Source organism: Athene noctua, chromosome 3 (assembly GCF_965140245.1).
Source record: "Athene noctua chromosome 3, bAthNoc1.hap1.1, whole genome shotgun sequence".
Classification (NCBI taxonomy): domain Eukaryota; kingdom Metazoa; phylum Chordata; class Aves; order Strigiformes; family Strigidae; genus Athene; species Athene noctua.
In genome coordinates this window covers 31,445,343-31,471,074 of record NC_134039.1, presented here as the reverse complement: position 1 = coordinate 31,471,074, position 25,732 = coordinate 31,445,343, and the positions used below count along the sequence as shown (strand labels likewise).

Here is a 25,732-nt window from a genome sequence, read left to right as displayed (position 1 = left end):
CAAATTTCGGATTAAAGCATTCAAGAGCCAGTTTTGACCATAAACTTGTGATCAAGCACAAGAGGGAAAAGGTACTTGAACTCACCTCTTGCCACATCTGGAATACTGCCAGCACCTTTCCTCTCTACTCCACCTAGCTACCTCCCAACCCAGCCTATTCTGCCTCTTCCCCTTTCCAGAGGGAAGGCAGGCTGGTCCCACATGGCCCTTTTGCAATTACCTTAAACTGCCGACTTCTGACTTGACTCCCTCAGGGGCACTTTGCTCCTCAGTTCCTTCCACTGCCCTCTCACTCCTCAGAAGCCTGTTTAGATCTCACTTGGAGCACTGATTTCCCTTCCCACCATCAGAGGCTGGAAATCTGGGGCAGGTCAGAAGACAGCCTCTTACTCTAAGATCTCTACAGAACTGTATCTCTATCCCCTGTGTGTTCCCCACTTCCAGGGCAGGAGAGGGGTTCCAGTGTCATACTGCAGGCAGAGGCTATGCTGGCTGGTGAGTCTGGTATATACACAGGGTCTCCAGGAATGTTTCACCCACCTTCTGAGCTGGGACTCCCGCCCTGTTGCAGGTCTTACTACTTCCCCAGGCACACAGTAGACTGCCTCCCAGCTTTGCACATCAGCAGAGGTGTTAGCCTGCTCTTTAGTTGCCTCCGTTCCTTCTTGTTTGAACAGTCACACAGGGCCATGATGCTATAGGATGCCTGAAGGGAATTCAGGGGCAAGTGGAAGTTGAAACCATTTTTGCAACCTGGTCACCCCTCCCATTTAGGCTCTCAAAGGCCAACAGTCTACCCAGCTCTAAGAGAACTGTATCATTTGAAAGCCACATAAGGCACTTAAAATATTTTTTCAATGGCCATGTCTAGCCAACAACCACAGCCAACAGCAAGCAAAAATCCCAAAGAGCTTGGTGGATGCAGCTCTTGCACATTTCTCAGATAATGCATTCCAGTTGCCACTGAAGAGCACTACAAACAGGAGCTAGATCCTTTCCCCACTCCTTTGTGGATCTGGTGTAGTCAGGAGAAAAAATGAGTACAGATGCATTTGAAGCCCTGAGGTCAGCAGATTCCCCCCAACAAGGAAGATAAACATCCATGCTGCTGCCAGCCCCAATCACAACAGGAAAAACATATCAAATATCCTCCCCTGATTCTACCTTAAGGCCATGTAACACCAGAAAGATAAAAGCAACGCATTCTTGTATCCACTCAGTTTCTACTGCAATTCCTTGCTTTGCCCATGTCAAGGCCTTGGCCTTCCATGCATGGTACAGGTCAAGCCCCTCCCTCTAAACAGGTCCTGGTTTAGCTTTTATACACAAATTGCCTGGGTCACTAATCGTGCCATGGCTCTGGGAGACAGCCAGAGAAAAACAACTAACTGACACTATTTATTCCTTCCGCAAAAACATACGAATTTATTTCCTAATCTACTATGGTAGGTTGTAAGTAGTCATCTTCATACACACATTTCAAAATTATACTGGTGAATGACCACATGAGTTGCCGACCCAGTCTTCACATATTTTCTAACGCCTGGACTAGATATCTCTTCCTCAAAGGTCAGGAAATGGTCATCAAGTGTCTGTGTAGATGAAAGCCTACCTGCAGAGTTGGATCAGAAATACTATCTTCCCCGCTTCCTCCTGTTTGCAATTTCATTTCCCTCCTACCACTCCCATCACTAATCATACAAGATACCTTTTACAAAAGCAAAGAACTTAAAAACTCTACCTTACTGCAGTTTCCAGATAAGCTAAGATATTCCAGATAAGTAAAACACCAGTGATTTCATTTTCCTTGAGAGCATGTGTCTCAGGTAAAAATATCAGGGACCGTAAGAGGCCACAGAAAGTGAACACAACCTTTTCTGAAAGCAGTCCTTTCCAGCCCGAAGCAGTGAATGTAGAGAAGACATACTTTTCTTACCAGGTTGATCTTCACCTACCAGCCCTTGAAAAAAAACCAAGGAAAAAATCCCAAATCAAACAATCAAGGTTTAGGTCAAAAAATGGAGAGGCATGAAGAAAGCTATCTTCATGATCAAAACTTACTTACTCTAGACTCTGCTTCTTCCCATGAGAAAAAGAAAACTAAATTCTGATTATTTTGTGGTTGTTGTCAACCCCAAAGTAATAGACAAAGCAAGGTCTGAGTGTCTGTGGCTGACTACTAGTTCTCAGGACTTGTCCCCCTACCTGAAAGAACTCAACCTACAGCCATTATAGGAGAAATGCAAAATCTTGCTAAGTTTTTGAAATCAATTAATCCAGAAAATAAAAGTGGGGAATTGTATAACTGTTACCAGCACACCTAACAGTGAACACATGGGAAATGCACAGCAAGAACTTAATTCTAAAAAGTGATCAGCTGCTTTAGTGTCTACGAACTTCAATGAAAACTGCAGGTGTAATGCTGGCAGTTAAGGTGTACAGCACACAATACGCTATCTAGAGAACAAAATTACTGAATCTCAGCATAGTGGAATATACATTTTATTTCTTAAAAAGGAAGGGTACTAACAGAATTTAATACAGTCAAAATTTTACATTTTAAACAAAAGCTTTTTTTCTTTTTCCTTAAAAACCAGTTACGAGCAGAGAGGTGAGAAGATTTAAACTACTCACAAAATCCAAGCTGAAGACTTTGAGAATTCAAATCTGTGGTTTATACATTTTAAAAAGTGTAATAAATGGAAATATAAAATAATACCAACTCTGCAACAGTGAAATGCCCTTTCCTCATCAGATTGCTGTTTAAGCACCTTTATTTTCACCCATCAGCTGCCAGGAGTGTGTAGGTTTATGTACAAAATAAGCAGTTTGGGACAAAAGATTCATATATAAATTAAAACCATTTATGGCAATACAGTTTTACCCAGCCGCTTTACAATCTTTATAATCTCTTTCACGTCTATAGAATCTTTCAGTCAGGATGATCTCAAATGCACTTGATGGACTGCTTCAAAGAGCAGTTACATTTACAGGAAATATACAGACAACCTCAAGGAGTAGACATCCAAGAGATTAAACAACTTAACATGCAGTAAAACTAAGGTCAGATTTATAATCCATCCATCCCACTGAATGAATGGGACAGATCGGTGTCACATCTGAAGCCAAAAAAATACTTTTATCCAAGAGGCAACAGAATTTCAGGCCAAATATAGCAGATAGGAGTTCCCTCAAACTATTTAGTTAAAAACTATCTCTGAACAAGCTTTACAGGAACAGAGTTTTCTGAATAACTTGCACATATGTTTAGTTGTTTCATAGCTATTTTACAGCTTAGAGACACTTAGAAGGGAGGAAAAGAGAAGAAAGAAAAAAAAAAAAAAAAAAAAAAAAGAGATGCCACCATCTCTGCCCACTACAGAAGATGTTGTGGCTTTGTCATTTATGGAACACTGCAGATGCAGCTGTTACCAGAGAGAACACTGCTCCAGTACAGCATTAAAGACAAAGAAGTTACATTATGGCTGAAGAAAGTGTCATCACAGGCTAATCTCTTTGGATGAAGGCTGATGGATCAATCTCACCTCCTCCTCAAAACCCAAGTGTTCATATTTCCTAGCAGACTGCTCATGATTCTCACTCCACTGTTTTGATTTTTTCTTTTAACATGAGATAGAAAAGGTCATGAAAGCTGATGAAAGTTCCAACTGTGCAGCATCCAGTGAACACATACTCAGCAAAACCTCAAGTCATTAATCACTTTCTCTCTCCACACCACAACAGGATACCTGCATCATCTATGTACATAATAGAACTAATAAACATGTAGACTATCTAGATTACAAATGAGCATCAGTAACAGTCACTCACTGTTTCTTTGCAACTTCCTGCAGTCTGGCTGAAGGGTGGAGACAGATTTATTTGAGCCAAGAATGAATAGTTTAAAAAAAAAAATAAAAACCACTTTAGTTTTCCTCAATCACTAAACTTTACGAATAATTTAATATCGCCACTTTCCAAATGCTACTCACAAAAAAAAAAATCAACTGTCCAGCTAATGGGATGGGAAGAGTACAATTATGAATGTAATCAGTGACTACTGTTAAAGAAAGACTGGAAGAGAATCAATTCCCTCAAATTCTCAGTTTCTCTGCTTAAGTAGCTCATTATTAATTTTAAAACATTTTGTGTTGATAGAAAGCATCACAACTAGGCTAGAATTCCACAACATCAATCTTTGTTTTGATTTCTGTAGTTCTCTAGAAAAAAAATAATCCCAAATCAAGCTACATGAAGCATTAACAATATTCAGATATTACAATGGAAGCACTTATTTATTACTTCATAGAACAGATTAGTTTTAAAAGTGTATTTACATGTTCTAAGTTATACAAAATACAGTATTCCAATAATCATGTTAATCACCATATTTCAGACAACTTCACATAAAAGTGCAGAGGATGCATCCACCCATGATCCTGGCCAGTAGCAAGCAGCCATCTGCAGCATGACAGATGAAAGCTGCTATTGTGCCCCCTCAGGAAAACAAATCCCACCAAACCTTCTCACTAAGACATAGCTGCAGATCTAAGAAAACATTCAGGCAGGTACACGAGCAAAGTTTGTTGAGACCCACAGACCAAAATCACATGCCTTAATTTACTAGACATATGTGAAGTACATTTTTTTTTTTTTTTACAGATGTTGTACAGCAAAGGGCTTCTGCTCATGCCTTAATTGGGAAAATGAAGTAACGAGGGTTTTAGCTATGTAACAGGCACCCAATTTACACTTAATATCAACAGCCTTATTAACTACAACTGATTGTGTGTTAAGGACACAATTCTGCATCTGACTGCCTGGGCAGAGCTTCATATTCAAGAACAGATCCCATGAAGTCCACATGGTTCTCTACAGATACAAGGCTCATTCCATGCAGAAGTGACAACAGAATTGAGGCCTTAAAATAATGGGACCTCAGATAGTAATTTCTTCACAACACAGCACTATCAGTTCACATCGGCAGGTCAAGTCCTAGTGCAACAGTGCACTTAGTTAAAGCAACAGCTATTTTTTCATGCCTTTCTGCAGTAACTCTCTGTCTGTATATTCCTTTCACTTTTTTCCAGACTGTGGAAATGAGATCAAGAAAAGGAAATTCCCAAAAATCTAAACAAGTACGTATCTTTTGTATGCTGCTAAACTGAGGAGAACCAAATGGTTTTAAAATTGTAAACAGTGAGGCTTCAGTTTCAGCAATCTGGCTGAGGTCAGACTCTTGCATTACTCTTCCTGTTTTCATTCTTTACTCTCCTTGCCAAGTATGTTTACCTATACTGTATGTATATCTTCCTCAAAGGATTTCCCTTCTCCTGTTGGGAGAAGCTGCTTGAACTTCAAGAAGTTTGCATTCCAAAAGTGACTCACTAGGGGATAGCACACTATCAAACTAACAAATTACATTCTATATGATAAATTTGCATTATCATGAATTAAGTAATTGGAATTTCTCAATTAGTGTTATGTTATCATCTCCACAGAAGTTTAGTTAAGTCCATTCTTTCTACCTCTTTCCCAGCCTTTCACCGTGAGTTTATCTATCTTCACCATGTTACAGTGGCAGATATACAGACCAGAGTAATTATCTGAAAATCTAGAAAGCTAGCCAGTGTCTTGTAGTGCTGCAAAAGCAAAACACTAGCATTAACAAGTGATTTTGCTGTTTATGGATTTAAGATGTAGGTTGCCAAAAATATGAGATTTACACATTAAGACAAATTTGCATTTCTCATCTTGTGCTCAGCAGCTAAAACCATACAGGTGAACAAAAGCCTATGTGGATTTTACAAAGGTCCATAATACCTCCACGCTCACTAAAAATGAAGGCATCTGATCACAAGGAACAAAGCCTTGTTATGCTGAAGAGGCTTACAAGGTTGAAGCAGCAATATTCTCTTCCGTGCAAGTCCATTATTTCTGCGGTCTACACAAAAATGTTTTTCCACACAAGTGGTTTTATTACAGTATCCCCAAAGCTGCTGGCCTTTCACTGCACCTCCCAACTTGAAATGAATTTGGTACAATCAGTAGCAGTCCTGCAGATAACACTGAAAGTGATTTCTACAGCTAGAACACCTTGGGCTTTCAAACAGCACAGCAGGGAAACGAAGAATTGTCAGAAAAGACATAAAACATTACTAGAAGAACTGCAAAAAGCCACATACTTTTTTCTTTTAAAAAATATTTCTTCTCCCAGTGCAAGTTTATAGTACACTACTTTTTCACCTGTCCATACAGGGCAAAATTCAGACTATCTGAATATCACTAACTGTGTAAATGAACAAGCAAACAAATTACCAACATTACACCCGCAATCCGCAATACATCCACCTGGATCCCAGCACAGAATTCTCCAGAGTAAAGCAAAGACACCCAGGACTCCAGTGCTTGCTAAAACTTTATGATACCCATGTGAGAGTAAAGACTTTTTCCTGTGAGAGTTAAGAGATTTTTGTTACTAGCTTCAGTGGGAGCAGATCTTGACAACAGGTGAAAGATTAAGCTTCCAGGGAATTTTTAAATACAAAACACATTATTATAAGGAGATATAACTACATGTAGATTAGAAGACCATGTATGAAAGCAATAATGCATTAAATGTTGTGCATCATTATTCTGTAGAATAAGACAACATTCACTGTCCACAAACCTCATCAACAGTTTATATATTTTCAAAGTTAGTACTGTTAAATGGCTGTTTGGTGTCAATCCACTTCCTAATGAACGTACAGCTGTGTCAAAAACTGCTCCCTCTACTGGCAATCCCTGCAGTGATGCTGAAAGGTGCACTCCCTTTAATTCTCTCCCATTGGAGATGGTCCCTTTCTGGCTGGAATGGGGTACATTGGCATCAGGCACACTTATGGCCTCTACAGAGCATGTTTCAAGGCTGGAGAACTTCAGACTCTAACAGTGTCAATTCAGCGACTTTTAATGTTCAAATTGAGCTAAAAGAATATTGGTCTTCTTATAACCACTGTGAAAATGTACCCAAGTTATCACTTACGGATTGTCATCCTAGTCAAAGAAATAAGATTATATAGTTAATAGTTCTGAGAGGAACAGAGAGCTCTGAAGCAGTAAGCTTAACTTCCTGAGACTGCCAAAACCGAGAAAGGAATTCAGCATTGAACATAATTTTTTGTCTGGCAATACCTACACTCCTTTAAATAGTTACTACTTTCTTATTTATCTTTAAAGATGTTGCTCCTTAACAAAAGAAGTTTTCCAGCTACAAAAACCGTACTCACCCTAAAGTGCGATTTTCCAGTTTTGCAACCCGTAGACACATGAATCACAGAATGTGCAAATTTGCACTGTCCTACAAGGAAGCACAAGAGTTTGCTAACAGTCTTCTCTGAAAGATCTAATGAACATTCACTGTTAGTTTCCATTGTGTAAGCTTTTAACACAACAGAAAAATCTAATAGAATTGCACGTACTAATCTCACCAAGCATTTGGCTGTTAAAATATGACATAATGAAAAAACAAATCCTGTATACAGTATGTAAGTATTTAGAAGATATTCCTAAAGCAGTAAGACAGCAAGACCCAAATGAAGGATTAGCAACTCCTTGCCCAGTTACAATACTCTTTAGCTTTGTGATTTGAACAGGAAGCATGACTTCCAAGAATAGCCATTCAAAGCTAACAAAATTGTGAAATAACAACTGCAAAAAGTGTTCACAGAATCCTAGAACAGTTTGGGTTAGAGGGACCTTAAAGATCACTTAGTTCCAACGCCCCTGCCATGGGCAGGGACACCGTCCACTAGCCCAGGTTGCTCAAAGCACCGTCCAACCTGGCCTTGAACACTGCCAGGGAGGGGGCAGCCACAACTTCTCTGGGCAACCTGTTCCAGTGTCTCACCACCCTCACAGCCAAGAATAAAGTTGCTACATTTACATGCTGTCAGGGCTGTTTGGGCTTTATTGTTTTGGTGGCTTTTTTATACTGTTTGGGGTTTTTTTTTGGGGGGTGTGTTTGGGGGGTTGTTTGTTTGTTTTAAATCCATGGTTTGGCCTTTATCACCAAAATAAAACAACAACAAAAACCAGTACATACCAAAAATATCAGTCCAAATCAGCAATACTTAATACAGATAGAGATACATGTTGACATTTCAGCAACATGGAGCTACACTATTAATTTGTTGGAAGAGAATACCTCAAGATTATCTCAGAGCTTCAGAATCCCAAATTATAATAATACAGGTTTTTTTGGGTTTTTTTGTTTTTTTTTTTTTGCTGGTTACAAAAGTAAAAGCACTTTCATGACTTCAGAACACGGTCCATTAAAAATAATAGGTCAATAACTGCATCTAATGTATATGCTTCTTACAAAGGTTATGCTTTCAATAAACTGGTTATGAATTCTGGGGTTTAAGATTTTTTTATTATTTTTTAAAACTAAGTTTACAACATTAACTTCTTTCCAACTTTTTCTCTTTGCCCTTCTGCTCTGAAATCAGGGGTGGAATCTCTTGGGTAAATGCAAAGTCAAAATACTCGTTCAACATAATAGTGTTGAGCTTTGCTGGTAACTAGTTGTGCCTCAATTTCAGCACTTGTGCTTCTCAAAGCTTTCAAGATTATTTTTCTTGAGGTGTATGCTGTTTATCAATCTCCAGGCATGAATAAACTCCTCTCTTACAAGCTCCACTTTGGCTACAAGCATGGTCCCTGTACTACCTTCCCAGAAATTAAGTAGTCTTCTTCTCACACAAATTTAGCTCTTAAGCTTCCTTAACATAAGAGTAGATTCTTGTTATGCTGATGAAACTCTTACAAAAGGAACTTCCACCTACTTCCTCCATCTTCTACACACAATAAACATCCCTGCAATCTGTCCAAGCTTTCATCTACTCTCCCACACCAGCACAAGGGTCTGGGGACTTAAACTGCCCGTTTAAACTGTGGCAAATCATTGGCTGTTTCCATTAATCTGTTTTATAAAACTAAATACTCTTTCACCACCACAGTTCTCATGTAGTCAAGAGGCAGAAAATTGTAATATGGCAGCTAATAGCCATTGTTTTGCTGGAGTGGATACTCATTTCATAGTTTCAGACTGCCAAAAGCCATGGGAATCAGCAGCTCAGACTTAGCACCTTTTCCATGATTGCTAAATCATTAACAGAAGTATAGATCTTGTTTCAGCAAGACACCATAAAAGAACGTGAGCCTTATAAAAGAAACAAAGGAATCTGCAAGTTATAGCAGTGTAGCTGTGGAGCAGGAAAGCAAACGAAGTGTTTTACTATTACATGGGTCATTCGATAGAGGTTTATTACTACTCTTTGTATGGCACACTGTGGTGCTTTCTGGATTGTTTCAGTACATCTGCTGGACTCTTCTGCACTGGAAATCTCACACATCACAGACTGCTGTTTTCCTGGTATCTTTAATTCTGCATTCACAGTACTCCACAAGATGCCACACTGTAACAGAAGTGAGCTGCAGTATTAGATAAAATTCATTCTACTGCAGAGAAAAGTCTTAAAATATAGCAGTTCTTAATATATACACTTTCATTTAAAACTCCCTATTTTCTTCTGCTCAAGTGCCAAAACAAAGAGTCACTATTCACACACGCTGTCAACAGACTTTGAGACATGAACTTTGAGTGTCTCGACAAAACCCCAATAAGTAAGCTTACTGTAGTTCATAGTTACAGTGAGAAAGACAGATAAGAAAGCCATATACATAATTAAGGAGACTTTGCACTTTTCATCATGCCCAGCCCTGGGTAGTTCAGATGGGGTACTTGCAGGCAAGCAGGCAGGCAGGGTCATCGTCAGTTGTTTGTGTTGGGACACCTCATAGATTTCACTGCTCACTCTGAAGACTGGCGATTCATGTGTGCTTTTTAGTTTCTTTGTTTTTAAAAGTCTTTAAAGTTGCATCACTCGGAATCAGATAAGTCACTTTAAACAAAGCAAAGTGTTAAGTGTGACAATTTATTTATAACATACTTCCCACCATCACCACCACACACCACCCTGTGAAAGAAAAACCCCTGCTGAAAGGGTGACAATTTTTAGTATGTTTGAAAGAAATTAGACCAACACTGCATCAAGAGCCATTCTAGTCAAATTAAATGCATAACAGAGGGGGAGATAGTTCAAAGCATACATTTACTTGAAGTGTTCTGGATTAGACTGCTTCTCTACTTCCTTAAAAAGTCAACACACAATTGGTCTAAACTCAGTTTCCACATTATGTGTAAAAGACAAGCCAGGCAAGAATTCTTTAGTATAGAAAAGAAACCTCAATGGCTTTTTAATATACTTTTCAGATTTCAATAGGGGAACTGGAAACTAGCCTAAACATCTTCTATCCTACATTTACTCCCTAATATAAATATTAGCCCAGGAAGTGTAGCCTAAGAGTTCTGACACAGCCACTATCTTAAGATAGCTTCTCTTGTTAAGAGGACTTCTAGACATATACTTCTGTGAAAGCTTCTGGTTCTTGCAGTTGTAGGTCATGTAGAAGGTCCCAACATCACACACAACATGTTTTTTATTTTAACACAGCATACTGTTGAAGCAGCGCTTGGTGCTGAGAATGGATTATTTCCAAGAGGGCAAGTCTTGTGTGCTAATTTTGTAACAGGAAACATGCTGGAGTGAGAACCAGCAGGCATGGAGAGACCAGATACGCTGCTACACAGGAGACAGTGAGGTAAACTGTTCGTGTTTAGAGTGGGTGTAGCTTGTTCCATAGAGTGTTCATGAGACAAAGGACCAAAACTCTTTCTCAAGCTCTTGTACAACAGGTAAGGTGCAGTAAAGTAACAGTGGCTTGTTTGCTTCCTAAAAAAAAACCAACCTTCTTCCAAAGCACAAGGTACTGGCCATTCCTTAACAGATGGGACTCAAGGTTCAGCCTTATGAGCCAGACCTCTTTTGCTACATCTCCCTTACTTCTCAGTTAAGCGTAACATGCTGCTTTACCAGCAGTTCAAGAGGGAAGTCCCTCTAAGGAAAAAAAGGAGTGGTGGTGGTAGAAATACAGCCTAAAACCCACAGGAAATTATTTTATTCATATCTGTAAAGTGAAAGATCCCCTACTGTTCTTTCCATGGTTTCTGGAAGTTATCCAGGGGTAGAACCTACCAAGATGTTAGAGCAGTATTTTAATCAACACTGCACCGACTCTGGTCTGTATAACACTTCTGCATTAACCTCCAGATACCTCTGTTTTTACCAGAGACTGAATATTTTCCTGTCTTCCTGTCCTAAAGGTTCCCCTATTCCTCTTCAACAGGAATAGAGTTCTATATAACAGGTATAGTGCCTCTGAATGGGAGAGGAAACACGTTCATGATGCTGCCCAGCAACATCTACTTATATCTTAAAATTATGTTTTACAATTTGACTGGGAGGGGTTGGCAGGGTGGAGAGGGAGGAAAGAGCAGGAGTTTAAAAAAAAAACCACCCCGAAAAAACAAAGGAGAGTCTCCTAGGCTCTTTCCCCACTTAAAATGGAGACTAGAACAGATAGCAAAAGCCCTGTACAGTCAGGAAGGATCCACATCTACTCCTCCAGACAGGTGTATCTGTTCTATCGTATGACATCAGAAAATGCTCTATCAATGTTACAAACAAAGTTGTAAATCTGGACACTAATATTTTGGGCAACACAATGATCAGGAAAGGGTCTGAACAAGTTGTGCCAACAGAAACGGGGTTCAGGGGTTTTTTTGTGTAAATGTAAAATGGCAAAGCCTCCACAAACTTTATTTCTGGGAGTCTCTACAGAAGGCAGAGGAGTCTAAGAGGCTAAAACAAGGAGCCCTAAGAAGGAAAAGGGGTGTGCTTACAAGGGTCCGTATCTGGTCTCGTATTTAGAAACAATGTTCTTGCATCGTCCCACTTCCTTGCGCAGCTCTGCAACCTCCGTCCTCAGGGCTGTATTCTCTTTCTCAAGAAAGGCTGCCCGAATTGTGATCTGATTTTCCTTTAATCGCCGAGCGTCACGGGAACGCTTTGCTGCCACATTGTTCTTCTTTCGCCTTGTCCAGTATTTTTCATCCTGTAGCAAGAAAGAAAAAAAAAAAAAAGGCAACCTGACAACTACATCAAATAGACACCTCTTTATTGTATAATGACATTCACACTGACTGTGATATTGAAGAATCTCTTCATTAGTTTGCAGGACTTCGATACCAAAATGCAGGCAAGACAGTACTGTGAGATTTCATCCTTACACAAGTCTTGTTTCAGGATAAACCAAGTGCACTGCTAGAACTAAGGAGTTTAAGAGACCTGGCTACTAAGAAGCCGTCCAACTGAAATACTCCCTGTACTTAGTTTCAATTTGGGAATGAACTTCCACAGGAAACAACCTGTTCTGTTGTCTGGGCTGCTTAAAGCTGGATCAGACATAGTGCTGGGCAAATACATACAATGGCCTTCAAAAGTGCAGTTGTTGAGGATGTGACTTGATAGTTCTACTACTAATTTCTCTGTATAGCATGATAAGTTGCTCCTGCCCAGAAATTATCTCATGATACCAAACCAGCAAAACAGCAAGAACAGCAGTTGACTTGCCAATTCTATTCTTGGCAGTGCTTCTGCCCAGTCACGTAGGTATAGCGCATTAGCTTTATGTGTCAAAATGTTTGGGCAAAGAGTCAGAAACTTTGATCAAGGCCTAGAGAAGTTTGTAGCAATAGATCTGTTACCTTTTGCTCATCTGGGACAAAAACCTTCTTGGCTTTTTTAATCATTGGTTGTGGTTTCAGGTCCTCTTCAGTAAACTTGTGCTTGCGAGGATTGAAGAGCTCACCTCCAGGCACACTGGACAGCACTAAATCAGCAGGGTCAGGGTTAAAATTCACCTCAACTTCTACGCAGTCAGGATCAATGGGACTAGGAGTATTTCTCTCATTTTGTGGTGGGGACTCTGGCAACAACAGAAGTTACAATACATTCAGCAGGATGAAGAAAATTAACTAAGAAGGCAACTTGGGTATCTCTATTGCCCTACTATGGGCAATATTTACTAGTATTATTTGGTATTTCCCTAAGGTGTACTTGGTGCTGTACAGCTGCAGGTACAGAGAGAAGCTACACAGTCCAGTTCGTAATACAAACTCTAGGAACATATGCCAGACTAACAGACATGAGTAGATAGATGCAGGACAAGAGTTAATACTTTCTCAGCAAAAACTATGAGGTTGCACTCTTAAGAAGTGCTTTCCACAGCCATAAGAAGTGAGAAACTTGTATCAGCCTGAGCTTTGTGCCATAGAAAGCCTTAAGGAAACAATCCTGCCCAAAGACCCTGGTCTCTGGGTCTGTCAGAAGGTCAGACAACTGTATTTCCAAAGGACTAAATAAAGGTGAGTTGGTTGCAAATGCAACAGTATTCTACTTCTTTGCCACGTGGAAACAAACGTCCCAACAGATTGTCTGACACTGACAGTGTTCATACAAACTTTGTCATATTTATCTACTGTTTACAAACTTCATACACACATGCATTGCAAATGTCAGTAATTTGAAGTAGTGATCGATTAGTAAGTTTTTTCATATACCACCTAGAAAAAGCCAAGCCCTATGTCTCACTGAAGGAATTCCACATTTTGCCTTTCTCTCACAGATTCACGGAAAAGGCCTTGAGCAAAACGCTTTCTGTAAAGTCTGCTCATAAAATAGTACTGTGAAAGTTTAGTGGCTATCATGTTTAAACTCCAAATCTAAGGCAAACTGAGCTGCTAAGTTCTTTAAGAGAGAAGATCTCCATACTACAAATGAAGAGTTGAAGTTTCCTAGTACCATTCAAGTACAGTTTTGTTTCTTTGTTCCTCCATTCCCATTTCAAAGCATCACAGAACATCAAACTGCATCATTAAACACACCTTTTCCAAGTGTCTGTTCTCACATTCCACAGGCTAGCATGAAGACTGCTTCACTGTTTTTCTATTAAGCGTTGTTATTTGAGGTACATTAAGTTAGCGTAGAGTTCACCCAAGCAGACCAAGCCACCAAGGTACACAAATGACTTGTCACAAACTATCAAATTTGTTGTAAAACAACCTGAGAAACTATTTTCTCAACATGTCCAGCTTTTCACTAGATTAGCAATACCAAGAAAGCAAATACATTATGTTGGTGTTTCAGCTCTTCTAATTTCAAAAGAAAACCAGACTGCACACTAAGGGATACTCACTCATTTCTTCCAGGAGGGAGAGAGGGGAAGAAGAGGCAACATCTTCATGAATTGACACATGGACTAAGACTCTACACTGAGCATACTTGTGCTACTTAACCAGCCACAGCTAACATTGACAGGTTAGCATGTCTCCTCTTTGATCTAAAGAGGCACCTTTTAATACAAGAACAACAGAAGTCCCTCAGAGCCCCATATTATTCCCTCTACCTGTGCTGGAGGCTGCTTCTGATTGCTGATAAACTGCAGTGGAAGAGGATGATGCAGGAGAACCAGTGGAAGCACTGGCAGACTCCTTTCCTTCCAACTCAGCCACAGGCAAGAGTGGATTCCGGTTCAAATCCAGGTGAGTAGGGCTGGAAGGAATCCCATTCTCCAGCAGGAACTCATCCAGATCCATGTACTCCAGGTGGAAAGACTCGCCATCATAAGGAATAGTTTTGTCCCAAATGGGTGGCATAAGGGAAGCCGAGACTGCCATAGTGCTGGCAGCTGCTGCCTCATCTTCCTCAAGCTTTATCTTCTCTTTCTCTTTATCTGAAAGATACAAGTAGGTCACTGTACAAGCTGCAACACAGGAGACTCAAGGTTTAAGAGTCTAACAAAAATCCCCCTGAAAGGAAATTCAGTAAGCTGTATTTCTGCCTCATGACTTGATCTGAAAAGTCAGATGTTGAAAGGCAACATTCACACATTCATATGTAATTCAGCATGGAATGTTCTGGCTCCCCATGATTGGCCAGACCACAGACATCTGAGTAGCCTTTGAAGACCAGCATCTTTGCTGTGATAACTTACCAATGCGTGATGTAATACTGCATCTAGCTTATTGTTACCTAGTCACTGCAAAATAGCATGGTCTTCACAGGCTCATCTTGGACAACAGCAAAAGTGAGCGTCCATAAGCAGGATTACATGGGAAGCTGTTAAGAAAACTCTGAGGAAGCAGAGTAGTTTATTCTGTGCACAAAGAAAGAAGGTGCAGAAGAATAATCTAGACATAAACAAGAAAGGAATATGGGGTTTCAGATTACATTTGAAAATTAGTCAAAAGGTCCACAGGACACCAGAGACCTGGATGTCTATTGTTCAGTATTTTAGAAGCATTTATTTCTGAAATGACTCAGCATGTCCACACAAATAAATAGCTCCAAATGCTGTTCACTATAGATAGCTCGGAGTACCTACATACAATTTTCACTCTTTGGGGAGATGTCTAATAAGGCATATTCCCACCCCCAAGCCACAAAAGACTGATTAAATTTTCTCCATTTGCTGTGCTACAGTGCACATATTACAGAAAAAATGGCTCTATGCTCCCCATAGCTACTGAATCTTAACAATTGTCTGGGACAGAATCCAAGCAGAAAACTCAAGTTATGGAATAATTACATAATTTAAGAGATAAAAATAAGCTGGCAGAAAAGAAAAAAAAAATCCAAGTTGTTTTCCTGATCCAGTTCTCCATGTAGCCATGCAGTTCTACCAGCACTGAAGGAGACATTGCAGAAGCAGTGCTAGCTAGCACTGCTGTCAGAAGGGATGGTCACCAGTTGTCATACCCTAACCAACTGCAAATTGGGTCTTAGCATGGAACCTGGCAAATATTCAGTTCAATGGAACAAGGACTCCAGGAACATACACTGGACCAGTTTGGATCTCCAGTATTCACACAGGTTAGCCCAACAAAATGCACAAGTCTTTGGCATTAGGGTTTTCTAGACTGCCTACAATATGCTAAACGAGTATTTTCCTTTATTGGGGGTGGGAGTGGGGGTGAAGCTCTGCTCTAAATCAGAAAAGCCTATTTATATAAAACCTATTCTGATAGAACTGGCATTCCTTCCGCTGTTGCCTTAGCTGGTGTGGAACTGAGACTGAAAGAGCTTTTTATGGCTTAAAGAACAGTGCTGCCATACAAAGTAAATTATCATTTTAATCTACCATACTGTGAACATTTTATACAAAAGAAGATACCAATTTTAAACTAAACAGCTGAGAAAATATTCACCAGCCACAAACGTGGGACTAAGAGCAAGTGCCTAAAGAACATGCTAAATTCAGACCAGTGAATTCTGGACCTCAGCTTTGTTAACATCATCTTGCAGCTTTTGGCCTTCCCCCTTGCCACTTTACACTACTGCCTCTGCACTGCCATCTCCCAACTCCCATCTCTCCTATAAACTCCCTTTTGCTGGGAGTTTTGCAACCTTCCTACTCTTTGCTTGGGCAAAGCAAATGTGCAGGTTAACAGTCATGATCCAAATAACTGGAATGTTTCTAAACAGCTCCTACTTGAAGCTAGTAAAGAAACAGTATCCACTCTACTTCACATATAAGGATGATTTTACTTACTATTGAAGCACACCCACCAAACTGGAACCACCATTTTACATCTAACATGTGAATTGGGGATTGGGCATTTCCCCAAGGTTTGCACCAGTGCCCAGCACAACCGAACCCAGATTTACACTGGGGGTCGTGGATGATATCCTAGTAAAGACATCACCAAAACAAATGCAAGTGACAGTCATGAATTCTTTGTAAATCATTTTATTTTACAATCAACATGATAAAAACCACTTGTGAATGTTGAGTCAAAATGTCAACTAAAAAGAAAAAAAAATAAATCATTCTTTACTCTTGAAAACAGTATTCCATTATAAGTAACACCAGTTTTAATGCAAGCCAGCATTGCTTTTGTTTAGCAACATCTAATACAACACCTCCAAAGAAAAGAAACCTTAAGTGATTAGTAGACTAAACATAAGGCTTAAAAATATTTTCCAGAAGATAGATGCCAAAAAGACTATACTGTGGACATAAGTGGTTCTTCTCAGATCTTTTAATGCTGATTAGATGTGATATACTTGTAGATCCTGCTGTACTTCAGTAACCTGAAGACTGTGGTCTGTCCAACTTCCTTTTGCTATGGTCCCTGGCTTCCCTCATAGGAGAAGGCCATCTGTAATGTTTTGTCCTTTTGCTACAAGTTGACAACTGGCAAGCACTGGGTGCCCAGTGCTTTGCTCAGCTATGCTGTCTCTCTCTCCTGCCCTCACTAACAGCAATATCTGAAACAAATTAAAATAGCAGAAGTTAACATGCATATTGGGTGCCCATGTATTTCAAACATGATACATAAAAAGATAAAATTGTTCTGTGATCATTTTTGCATTGACATTTTCCCACTAGCTTTCTTCCGATTAATTTAATTTTTATTTCTGCTGCACAACATCCTGCTGGGTACACAATATCTAATGAAACACTAATTAACTTCTTGCATCTTGAGGGGGAAGTTTCTGCCCGCCCCAGCACAGGGACCTGAAACATTAATTCTCTTAAGATATTTATAGTGTAAACAGGTATTACCTGACAGCAGAGCTGCAGTATCCTAAGAGGCTCCATTTGCAGTGATTCAAGGTCACCCTGTTAAATCTGGACTGTACTTCTGCAGCTGATAGCTCCTGTCCAATTTAGCCCCTTCATTCTGCTACTGTGACCTATTAACTAGCCTGTGCATCTGCTGTTAACAGAGAGGTCACTAGTTTATGCTAAGTAATTCAGGCAAAGCATTCCAGGTCTTGAACTGTTGGAAATACTGCTGTTTTAGCCAAAAGCAGCAGCTCGGTGAGAGCCTTATTCCACATCCTGTTTTTTCCTCAAACCCCAGCAAACCAACCAAATCCAGACCAAAATACATTTTGGCCACAACTGTCAAGTGCTCTCCCAACCACGAACAGAACAAATACTTATTTGACAAAGTTCCCCTCGTTCATCAAAAAATATTGTCAAACTATACTGAAAACACTACACACAATAAGGCTGATTGCTCCATAAATCTTCAGTTCAACTTGTGACAATGGAATGAGACAGGTTATAGGGTTTGTATTCCCGATGCCCATTACTGTGATGTTTGTTGAGGCATTCCTCCTGCCACAGCAGCGCACAACTGGTGATTAAGGCATCCTTTGGAGAGCATGCAGCAGCTCGTTATAAATAGGAGACCCCTACACTCCTGCTCCAGAATATAATTCTCTTCCCTTACCCCCCAGGACTATTTATCAAAAGATTATTTTCATTTATTTAATCGCTACAATGTACACAACAGCAACCTACAGCAAGGCGGGTCAGATATACTTGGTATATGGCAGGGCATTCAAGATGATGGCATTCAGTTGGAACTGGATGTCCTCTGTTGCTCAGAAGGATTAGAAAGCCTGCTTGCTTACTGGGTAGTCAAATTACCTACAGCAGTTGGAAAACCCACAGGTAGCTTGTGGAGACTATAAATGGACACTGCAGCTAGTTGATACCGTTTCTCACTGAATAAGGCAGAAAACAGTACTTTTGTCGACAGGCATTCCAGACAAAAGGCATAGCATCTTTTTTTAGAAAGCTAGCTGAAAAACGCACCACTGTATTAAGTAAATTAGTAATTACTTAACATTTTAGTTGTGTCACTATAATGGAAAGGAACAGAAAATAAACAAGGATCTTCTGAAGTCGGTTGAGTCACAATTTCACTGACAAGTCTTTTGTAAAATTAGGAGTGAACTACCTCCTAAGAGAGAAGTTCTTTCTTTTGTCTTGCAAATATGCAAACAAGAAAAGTATCAGAGAGCAAAACAAGCAGAAAGCAACAAGTTCCACAAAGTGTGAAGTAAAACAATACAAGGTAGACTACGGAAATCTATGTAGAAGTTTAAGACTGAGAACAATGTGAACTTTGTAACAGAATGAATGGAGAGGGGTAATCAAGATGCAATGGACTCACTAGCAAGCTTTAGAGAATCAAGCAGAACACCTTCACAAACTGGAATAAGGTCATCAAGTAAAAGGAAAAGTATCGAATGTTTCTAAATTTAGAAAAATGCACTGCTTCAAAATCGTATTAATTTTAAAGTTTTACATCTCCATAGGCCAGATCACATGATTCTGGACAAGAAAACCACCCCTAAGACAAAGTTGCCATATCTCAGTCAGCTACCATTATAGTTTCCACAGATGAACTTAAATTCCTCCTGCTACACTATTGTCTTTAAAATGGATTGGGTGCAGAAATACCTTAAGAAATAGCATAATGTTGTAGATCCAAGATTCTTATGTATTGCAGCATCCTGCGCCATAGCAACATAACTAAAACCTTTGTCAGAGGTTGACTTTTTTTTTTAAACAGAAAGGAGACAAAAATTTGCCGAATCACAAGATGGATACATTTACACAGTATTGTGCAATGTTAGACACGCAAAGTAAATGGATCTTAACTAGAACCCTCACTGGGAACAATCTTGCCAACCTTGTTTGCACTGTGGTGTACCCTGGATATTATCTGATATCTCAAAAATGATTCTCAACCTCGAAATTCCTAAATGTGAGGACTTATTATATACACCAGTACACTGGGCATTACAGTGGTGCAGATATACCTGAGCCTTCCTCAAAATCAAACTGATACTCAGAAAGGCAAAAATACTGCGAAGTGAAAAAAAGAAAAAGTGTGCCATCATCAATGAAGACTATAAGCACCAGCACTGTTATTTACACAGCTGCTGTCTGCATAATCAGTGGGAGAAAGCTCTAGCCTATACAGGATTGCATGTGCAGACAGTCATACCCTGATGGATTATAACCAAACCTAATCTGAAGAGATTTGCTGTTTGTGCCTGTCACCGTACAATTTTTCAGCAATTAAGGCCGAGGAAGACTCGAAACCTTTTAATTGCCGTTCCCAACTATGTGTCTAAAGGTAGAGGAGGCTTCAGACAGCCAAGGGAATAAAGCCAGCGTGTCACGTCCTGACTTCTACCCACTCCTCGTACCTGCAGCATTTTATTTTGCCCAGTGCAGGCATCTAAATACACTCGAAAGGACGATCGCGGCTTCTGAGTTTTCCAGTCGCACCGGCTCGCCGAGGAGACTTAGCCCGCGGGCGGCCGCCGCTGCCCTCCGCCTCTGAGGCGGGGAGCCGGCCCGGCTCCAGGCCGGCGGGCCCGGCGGCCGCCCCGTGAGGCCGAGCCCGTCGGGCTGGGATCCCGTGCTGCCGGCGCTTGGCACGGCCGCCCGGGGTGGAGGGGGGAGAAGAGGCGTGGGCCGTACCGGGGGAGAACGCCAGGCCCGGGCGTGCGGCCGCTCCCCCCGCGCACGCCGCAGCCAGTCCCACCGTGACCCGGCGTGTCCCGCCCTCCGAGGGACGGGGCGGGAAGACGGCGGGGGGGCGGGAAGGAGAAGGGGGGGTGAGTTGGAGTGTGCCGCGCGCTCCCGCCGTCCCCGCGCGCGCTCCCGCGCTCACCCAGGCGCGCTTCCCGCGGCGGGTTCTCCATCAGTTTCTTCAGCACCAGCGGGAAGGCACCCGCCAGGCCCCGCTGCTCCTGCTGCGCGGCGGCCCCCGCGCTCCCCCCGGCTGCAGTGGGCTCTGGTCCTCCCGCCGCCGCCGCCTCCTGGTGCGCGGCGCGGCCGGGCATACTCCCCGCGAGCTGGCGGGCGGGCGGGCGCGCGGGCTGTCAACGGTCGCCAGCGGCCGCAGCGCCCGGCGCGAGGCTGCGACAGCTCCCGGGACCCGTCGGCAACGACGAGCAGGGAGCAGACGGCGGGGGAAGAGGCCGACGGCGCATGCGCAGCCGACTGACGCCTCACGCGTGTTTCAGTATTCATGAGCGCCGGAGCCCCGCCCACCCGGGCGGTCTCGACCCGACCCGCCCTCTCCGCCTCGCGGATTGGCCCGCGCCGCTCGGGAGGCGGCGCCGCGCGGGCAGGCCCCGCCCTCCCCGCCCTTCGGCCACCAGCGCGGGCACGCGCCCCCCGCCCGCCGGGGCACGTGCAGGGGCAGGCTCCGGCGGGTCATTAGCATGGCGTGCCCCGCCCCCCGCCCCCCGCGCGCTGCGTCACCGGCAGCTGCTGCTGGGGGCGGGGGGGGAGTGCGCGGGGCGGCGGGGGCGGGGCACCGACTGCCGCGGGGCGCGCGCCCGCCGCTCGCCTCCCGCGCCTGCGTGGGCGGCCCCTCCCCCGCCGCGCCCGCGGGCCACCGCGACCGGCCCAGGGGCGGCCGTGGCGGCCCTGCTGCGCGGCGCTTGCGGGACCTTCCCCGGCCGCAGGCTGCTCCCTGCTGCCCCGGGCCCGGCCCCGGCCTCGATCCGGCTGGGCTCGACCGGGGGGCGGTGGGCCCGGGCTGGCGGGTCGCGTAAGCGCGGCGACCGTCGAGGGGCAAGGTGGGAGCCCGCCGCTCCCGAACCGGCGCCGGTGCCAGCGCTCCAGCCGGTCCTTAAATATCCTCGTTTAGGATCCCGAGATCACCTTTCCCACATGACCTGGATTTAATCTCCCTCTGTCCCACGTCATGCCAGCAGCAGCCGCGGCGCCATGCCCTATATAACATTAGCAGGGAGAAGGACTCCGCTGCGGCTGCTGGCATGGCCGGGCTGCTGGAGAGGGGGAGTCTCTGCAAGTTCTCATGATCACAAGCAATCCTTGTGATTCCTCAACCACCCCCTGTTGCAGCAACAGGAATGCCGTGCTGGGATTTAAGCTTCTGAACACACAAAGGCAGCGAATGTTGCCAAGTTCATCCCCAAGAGCACAGGCGGATACTGAGGAGCTTCTCCTGCAGAATGAATAAGCTCGCAGAAGTGACAGACACTACAGCCACAGTGTTCTCCCGTCAGCAGTTGCTGCCTCTTGCCGCAGAAGGGCCGGCCACAGCAAACCTACCGCATAGCGCTGCGAGCCGGGGAAGGAAAGGGTGCGCAACCTCCCTGGGATGGCCCCACCGGCACCCCACAGACCCACAGGTGCCAGGGCACTCCTAAGTGCCAGCAGAAAAGGGACCTCTCCAGACACTCAGGTGTTTGCTTGATTGAACTGTCTCTCCACAAACCCCAGACATTTCATTTCAGTGACGAGACACAATTTGACCTGACCCTTGCTAATAAACCCTGGTGGTCTTTGTGACACAAAATCAGGTCTCGAATCCTCCCTATGCGTCCCAGGAAAAGGAATGGATTGGAAGTCGCATGGAGTAGGTGCTTTCCCCCATTGCTTTACCGCACCGAGGACCAGGGGATGTCTCCATCCAACCCGGGGCAGACAGGGATCTGCCCTACCTGCCAGCTACTTCTCTTGTGTAGGCTGGGAGGGTGAATCTGCTGCCTCCTTCACAGGGGACAGGTGTAGGACTCCTGACACAACTCCTGCGCTTGAGCCTGGAAAAGGCCATGTGTTAATACAGGCTGGAACAGCGCAGGTTAATGCATCGTTTATCAAGGCTGATAAATCCAGCTGCAAAAAGCAGGCAAACCAGGTGATGCTCTGCTGCCCAGCGTGCTCCACAGCTGCCACTTGCTCTCCATGGACTCCCTCTGACTTGCCAAGCTCAGCTGGCAGAAGGAAAAAGCATGAAAGGGCGATGCCACTTCACACGGGGCAATGAAACACAGATGTCAGACCACACATGACAGAGGTGGCACACACAGCTCAGCAAGGGGCAGCGGGCTCGCAGCGATGCTTCTGCCTGGGAAACAGCTAGTGGTAGGTGGTAGATAGAGAACACAACCCAGTGAGGTCGGGAAGGAGCAGCTTCTAGGAACAGGGCAAGGGGACGTAGCCGAAGTGGAGCAGACTGCAGGCCTTCCGTTCAGTTATGGCTCTCATGGTTGCTTTGTTCCATTGTTGCTGATGCTGGAGGCCCCCAGGGATGACACTGTTTCTCGGTACTGTACAGCGCTCCTTCAAGGAACAGAGTCTGTGTGCATGCCCCCTGCAGATCTCAATGGCAACTGCTTTGCTGGGTAACATGAATGGAGGCTATTAAAACCACTCAGCAGCCTTTACTCCAGGGCTTTTCCCTTTAGATCGACTATGTTCTTCCTCCAGCACATTTTCACCCACATTCCACTAGGCTAAGGTTTGTTCTGCACCACCACTGGATTGTGAGTTTGCTTGGAGAGGCTTTAGCCTGTACAGTGTTAGCTGCTCGGCCCGAAGGTGGGAGGGAGGGAGCTCCTGGGGAGCATTCCTGTGGGTTCCATCTCCCATCACCCCGTTCAGGCATCAGCTCTGCCCTGCCAGCTGGGAGGGAGGCTGCTCTGAGAGCTTTTCCTCGCTGCCTCTGGAGGTTAGGGGCTCAAGCCACTGCCAGCAGAAAGCAAGCACTGCACCATCAGCTGTACCTTCTTGGTTAAGCTGGGATCTGCCTGGATTTTTACAATTTCTCTTTTGCTCTGCAGCTGAGAAGACAGGAATGCAGCGGCCTTGGCTGTTACTGCTGGGAGTCTTGTCAGGGCCAGATGATGCAGAGCAGCCCAGCTCTGATGCAGCAGGCAGGCAGGCAAGCGAGAAGCAGCCCAGCGGTAGGCACAGGGTCAGGGGGGACACATACAGCAAACCCCGCTGGGAGGTCTGAATAGCAGAATACATTTCAGACAGAGGTTTGAGACCCAGCAAATCCAGATGAGTGGTGTGTAGGTATGGAGAACCAGGAGAAGAGAACTGAGCTCTGTGGGAGGAGGGCCATGACGGGAATGCCAGCCCAGGGAGGGAAGCAGCTTAATAAGGACAATTCTAAGGGTTACGCGAGGTGATGCTGAGAGGCAGGGTGGTCCTGGGGCTGAGGAAGAAAGCTACCACAAAAAAGCACCCTCAGCTGCCAAATAAGCCACACTGAGTTAAGACTCAATTATTCCCTCTGCAAATCATTGATCTCTCTTCTCCACTCGACTCCAGCTCTTGCCGAACAGATAAATCTTGCCAGCACTCCTCCCTTGGATTAATTCAATCCACTTGGCTGTGGAGACCAGAGATCCCAGAGAGGCAGCCAAACTTCAGCTTAGCCACAGCAAGGCTCTGCACCACGTGAGCCTCCCTTGGCTGTTACTGCCTCCTCCCAGCCAGGTCCGCTTTCTACCCAGGTATCAGTCAGCTCAGAAAACATGCCCTGGTCCCCACACTCAGCTTCATACTGTGCATTACATAAACAAAACCATTAGTGGGAAAAGTCTCAGCAAAGGAGGGAGACAGCTCACAGGTGGCAGCAGCAGAGCAAAGTGACAAAATGAGCCCCTTAAGGGATGTGGCAGCTCCCCTTGCCCTATTTCGCTTTCCCACAGGGAGCTGCATGGACGCCACAGGGCTTACTGTATTCCAGCTGGTGTAGGTCGCTGCCTTTCCTGCCACAAATGGTTTATTGTTGCAGCAGCAGCCTTTTCTCCTGCTGACCCTGGAGCAAAAGCAGGATCCCATTCCACACTGTGCATCTGGCTTTTCTGCTCCCACCTCCTGGATCACACCGCCCCTCAAGACTGCAGACCCGTCTGCGTGTCCTGGTAGCAATTCCCTACGGAAGAGTGAGCTCAATGCATATTTGTTTCTGTGAGTTGGACTTACTTGTGCCTAGACACAAGCTCGTTGAGCCGAGGTGTTCCCACACATCTCCCCAACACTCAAGAGCGAGCATTAAAACACAAAACCAAAAAGCAGCTTGCCAAGGGCATGTGGCATCCTATCCAAAACCAGAGAGTCCCCCAGTTGTGTGATGGGCACTTGGAACATGCCCAGCAACAGAGAAGTGATCAGTCCAGCAAGAGCGAAGCATTCAGCACAGCAAATGCCCAGACTAAATAACCTGCTGGGTCCTTTGCATTTGTTTTCTAGGATGCTGCACAGAGAGTGGGAAAGCCTAGGAGTACAGAAGTGCCCTTGCAAAGAAAACACAACATTTGCTGTGTCCCCTACCCCAGCCTCCCACTGATAAACAACTGCAGCGTCAAACACAAAGTTTGCACGGAGTCAGCCTGCCCCAGGCGGGCTGGGCTCCCTGGGCAGGCTGCATCTGGGAAGAGGCAATGTCTGGAGGCTCAGCAGTTACTAGCCATGGGACAACCTGGATTGCAGTCCTGGAGGTTGCTCCTACGTGAGCATGGAGATTTGTGCCCAAGGCTTCTCTGTGCACAAAGCTTTGAGGGTTTTCAAGAAGTATCTGAGCACAGAAATTAAAAGGATCGGGAGCTTATCACTCTTGACTGATTTTGTAATCAATCCATTGCTACCGTTTTTCCTCCTAGCTGCACTACACACTTGGTGCCAGAACTCCCCGTCTAACTTGAACACCTGGGGGAAACACACCCTTGAAGGGCTTACAGCAGACAAGATCTTCTGCCTCCTTCTTGCCTTGCAACTTCAGGAGGGGAAGGAGAAATCAAAACAGAAACTCCAGCATGCATTCCCCTCCTTCCTACCTGTCATCTTGTTGGTCCAGGGTAAGGAGTACTCCAGCAGGGACTTCAGGACTTCCGGAAAGTCCAGGGCAGCGGGGCCCCCGGGGCTGTTGCAGCTTGACATGTCCTGTCCCGGGACTGTGCTAGCACAACTAAGGGAGAGCCAGGTGCCGGGCTGCCAATGCTACACCCCACTCGCCTGGGTGTTGTGAGAAGGGCTCAGAGGCTTCCAAAGCGGGCTTGCCAAACTACTCCGGCAGAGAAAAAACAAGGAGGAAAGGAAGCAGCCTGGCAGAAATGCAGTTTGCCCGGCTGTCTTCACC

General features: G+C 44.3%; 1 protein-coding gene across 3 annotated transcripts; it reads right to left on the bottom strand.

Annotated features, from left to right (window-relative positions):
• Nucleotides 1-2,486: 2,486 nt before the first annotated feature.
• On the bottom strand, nucleotides 2,487-25,732 carry TEF (TEF transcription factor, PAR bZIP family member). Of its 3 annotated transcripts, none has more exons than XM_074902570.1 (5): nucleotides 25,431-25,732; nucleotides 14,413-14,739; nucleotides 12,713-12,933; nucleotides 11,849-12,060; nucleotides 2,487-9,947 (listed from the first exon to the last, which is right to left on the bottom strand). In XM_074902570.1, exons 1-5 carry the CDS (start codon nucleotides 25,531-25,533, stop codon nucleotides 9,926-9,928), a joined length of 885 nt encoding a protein of 294 aa, XP_074758671.1. In that variant the 5' UTR covers nucleotides 25,534-25,732; the 3' UTR covers nucleotides 2,487-9,925. The 3 variants fall into 3 exon arrangements, with proteins under 3 accessions (XP_074758671.1, XP_074758669.1, XP_074758672.1); XM_074902568.1 differs by lacking the exon at nucleotides 25,431-25,732 and adding an exon at nucleotides 20,495-20,808; XM_074902571.1 differs by lacking the exon at nucleotides 2,487-9,947 and having other exon boundaries at nucleotides 9,962-12,060.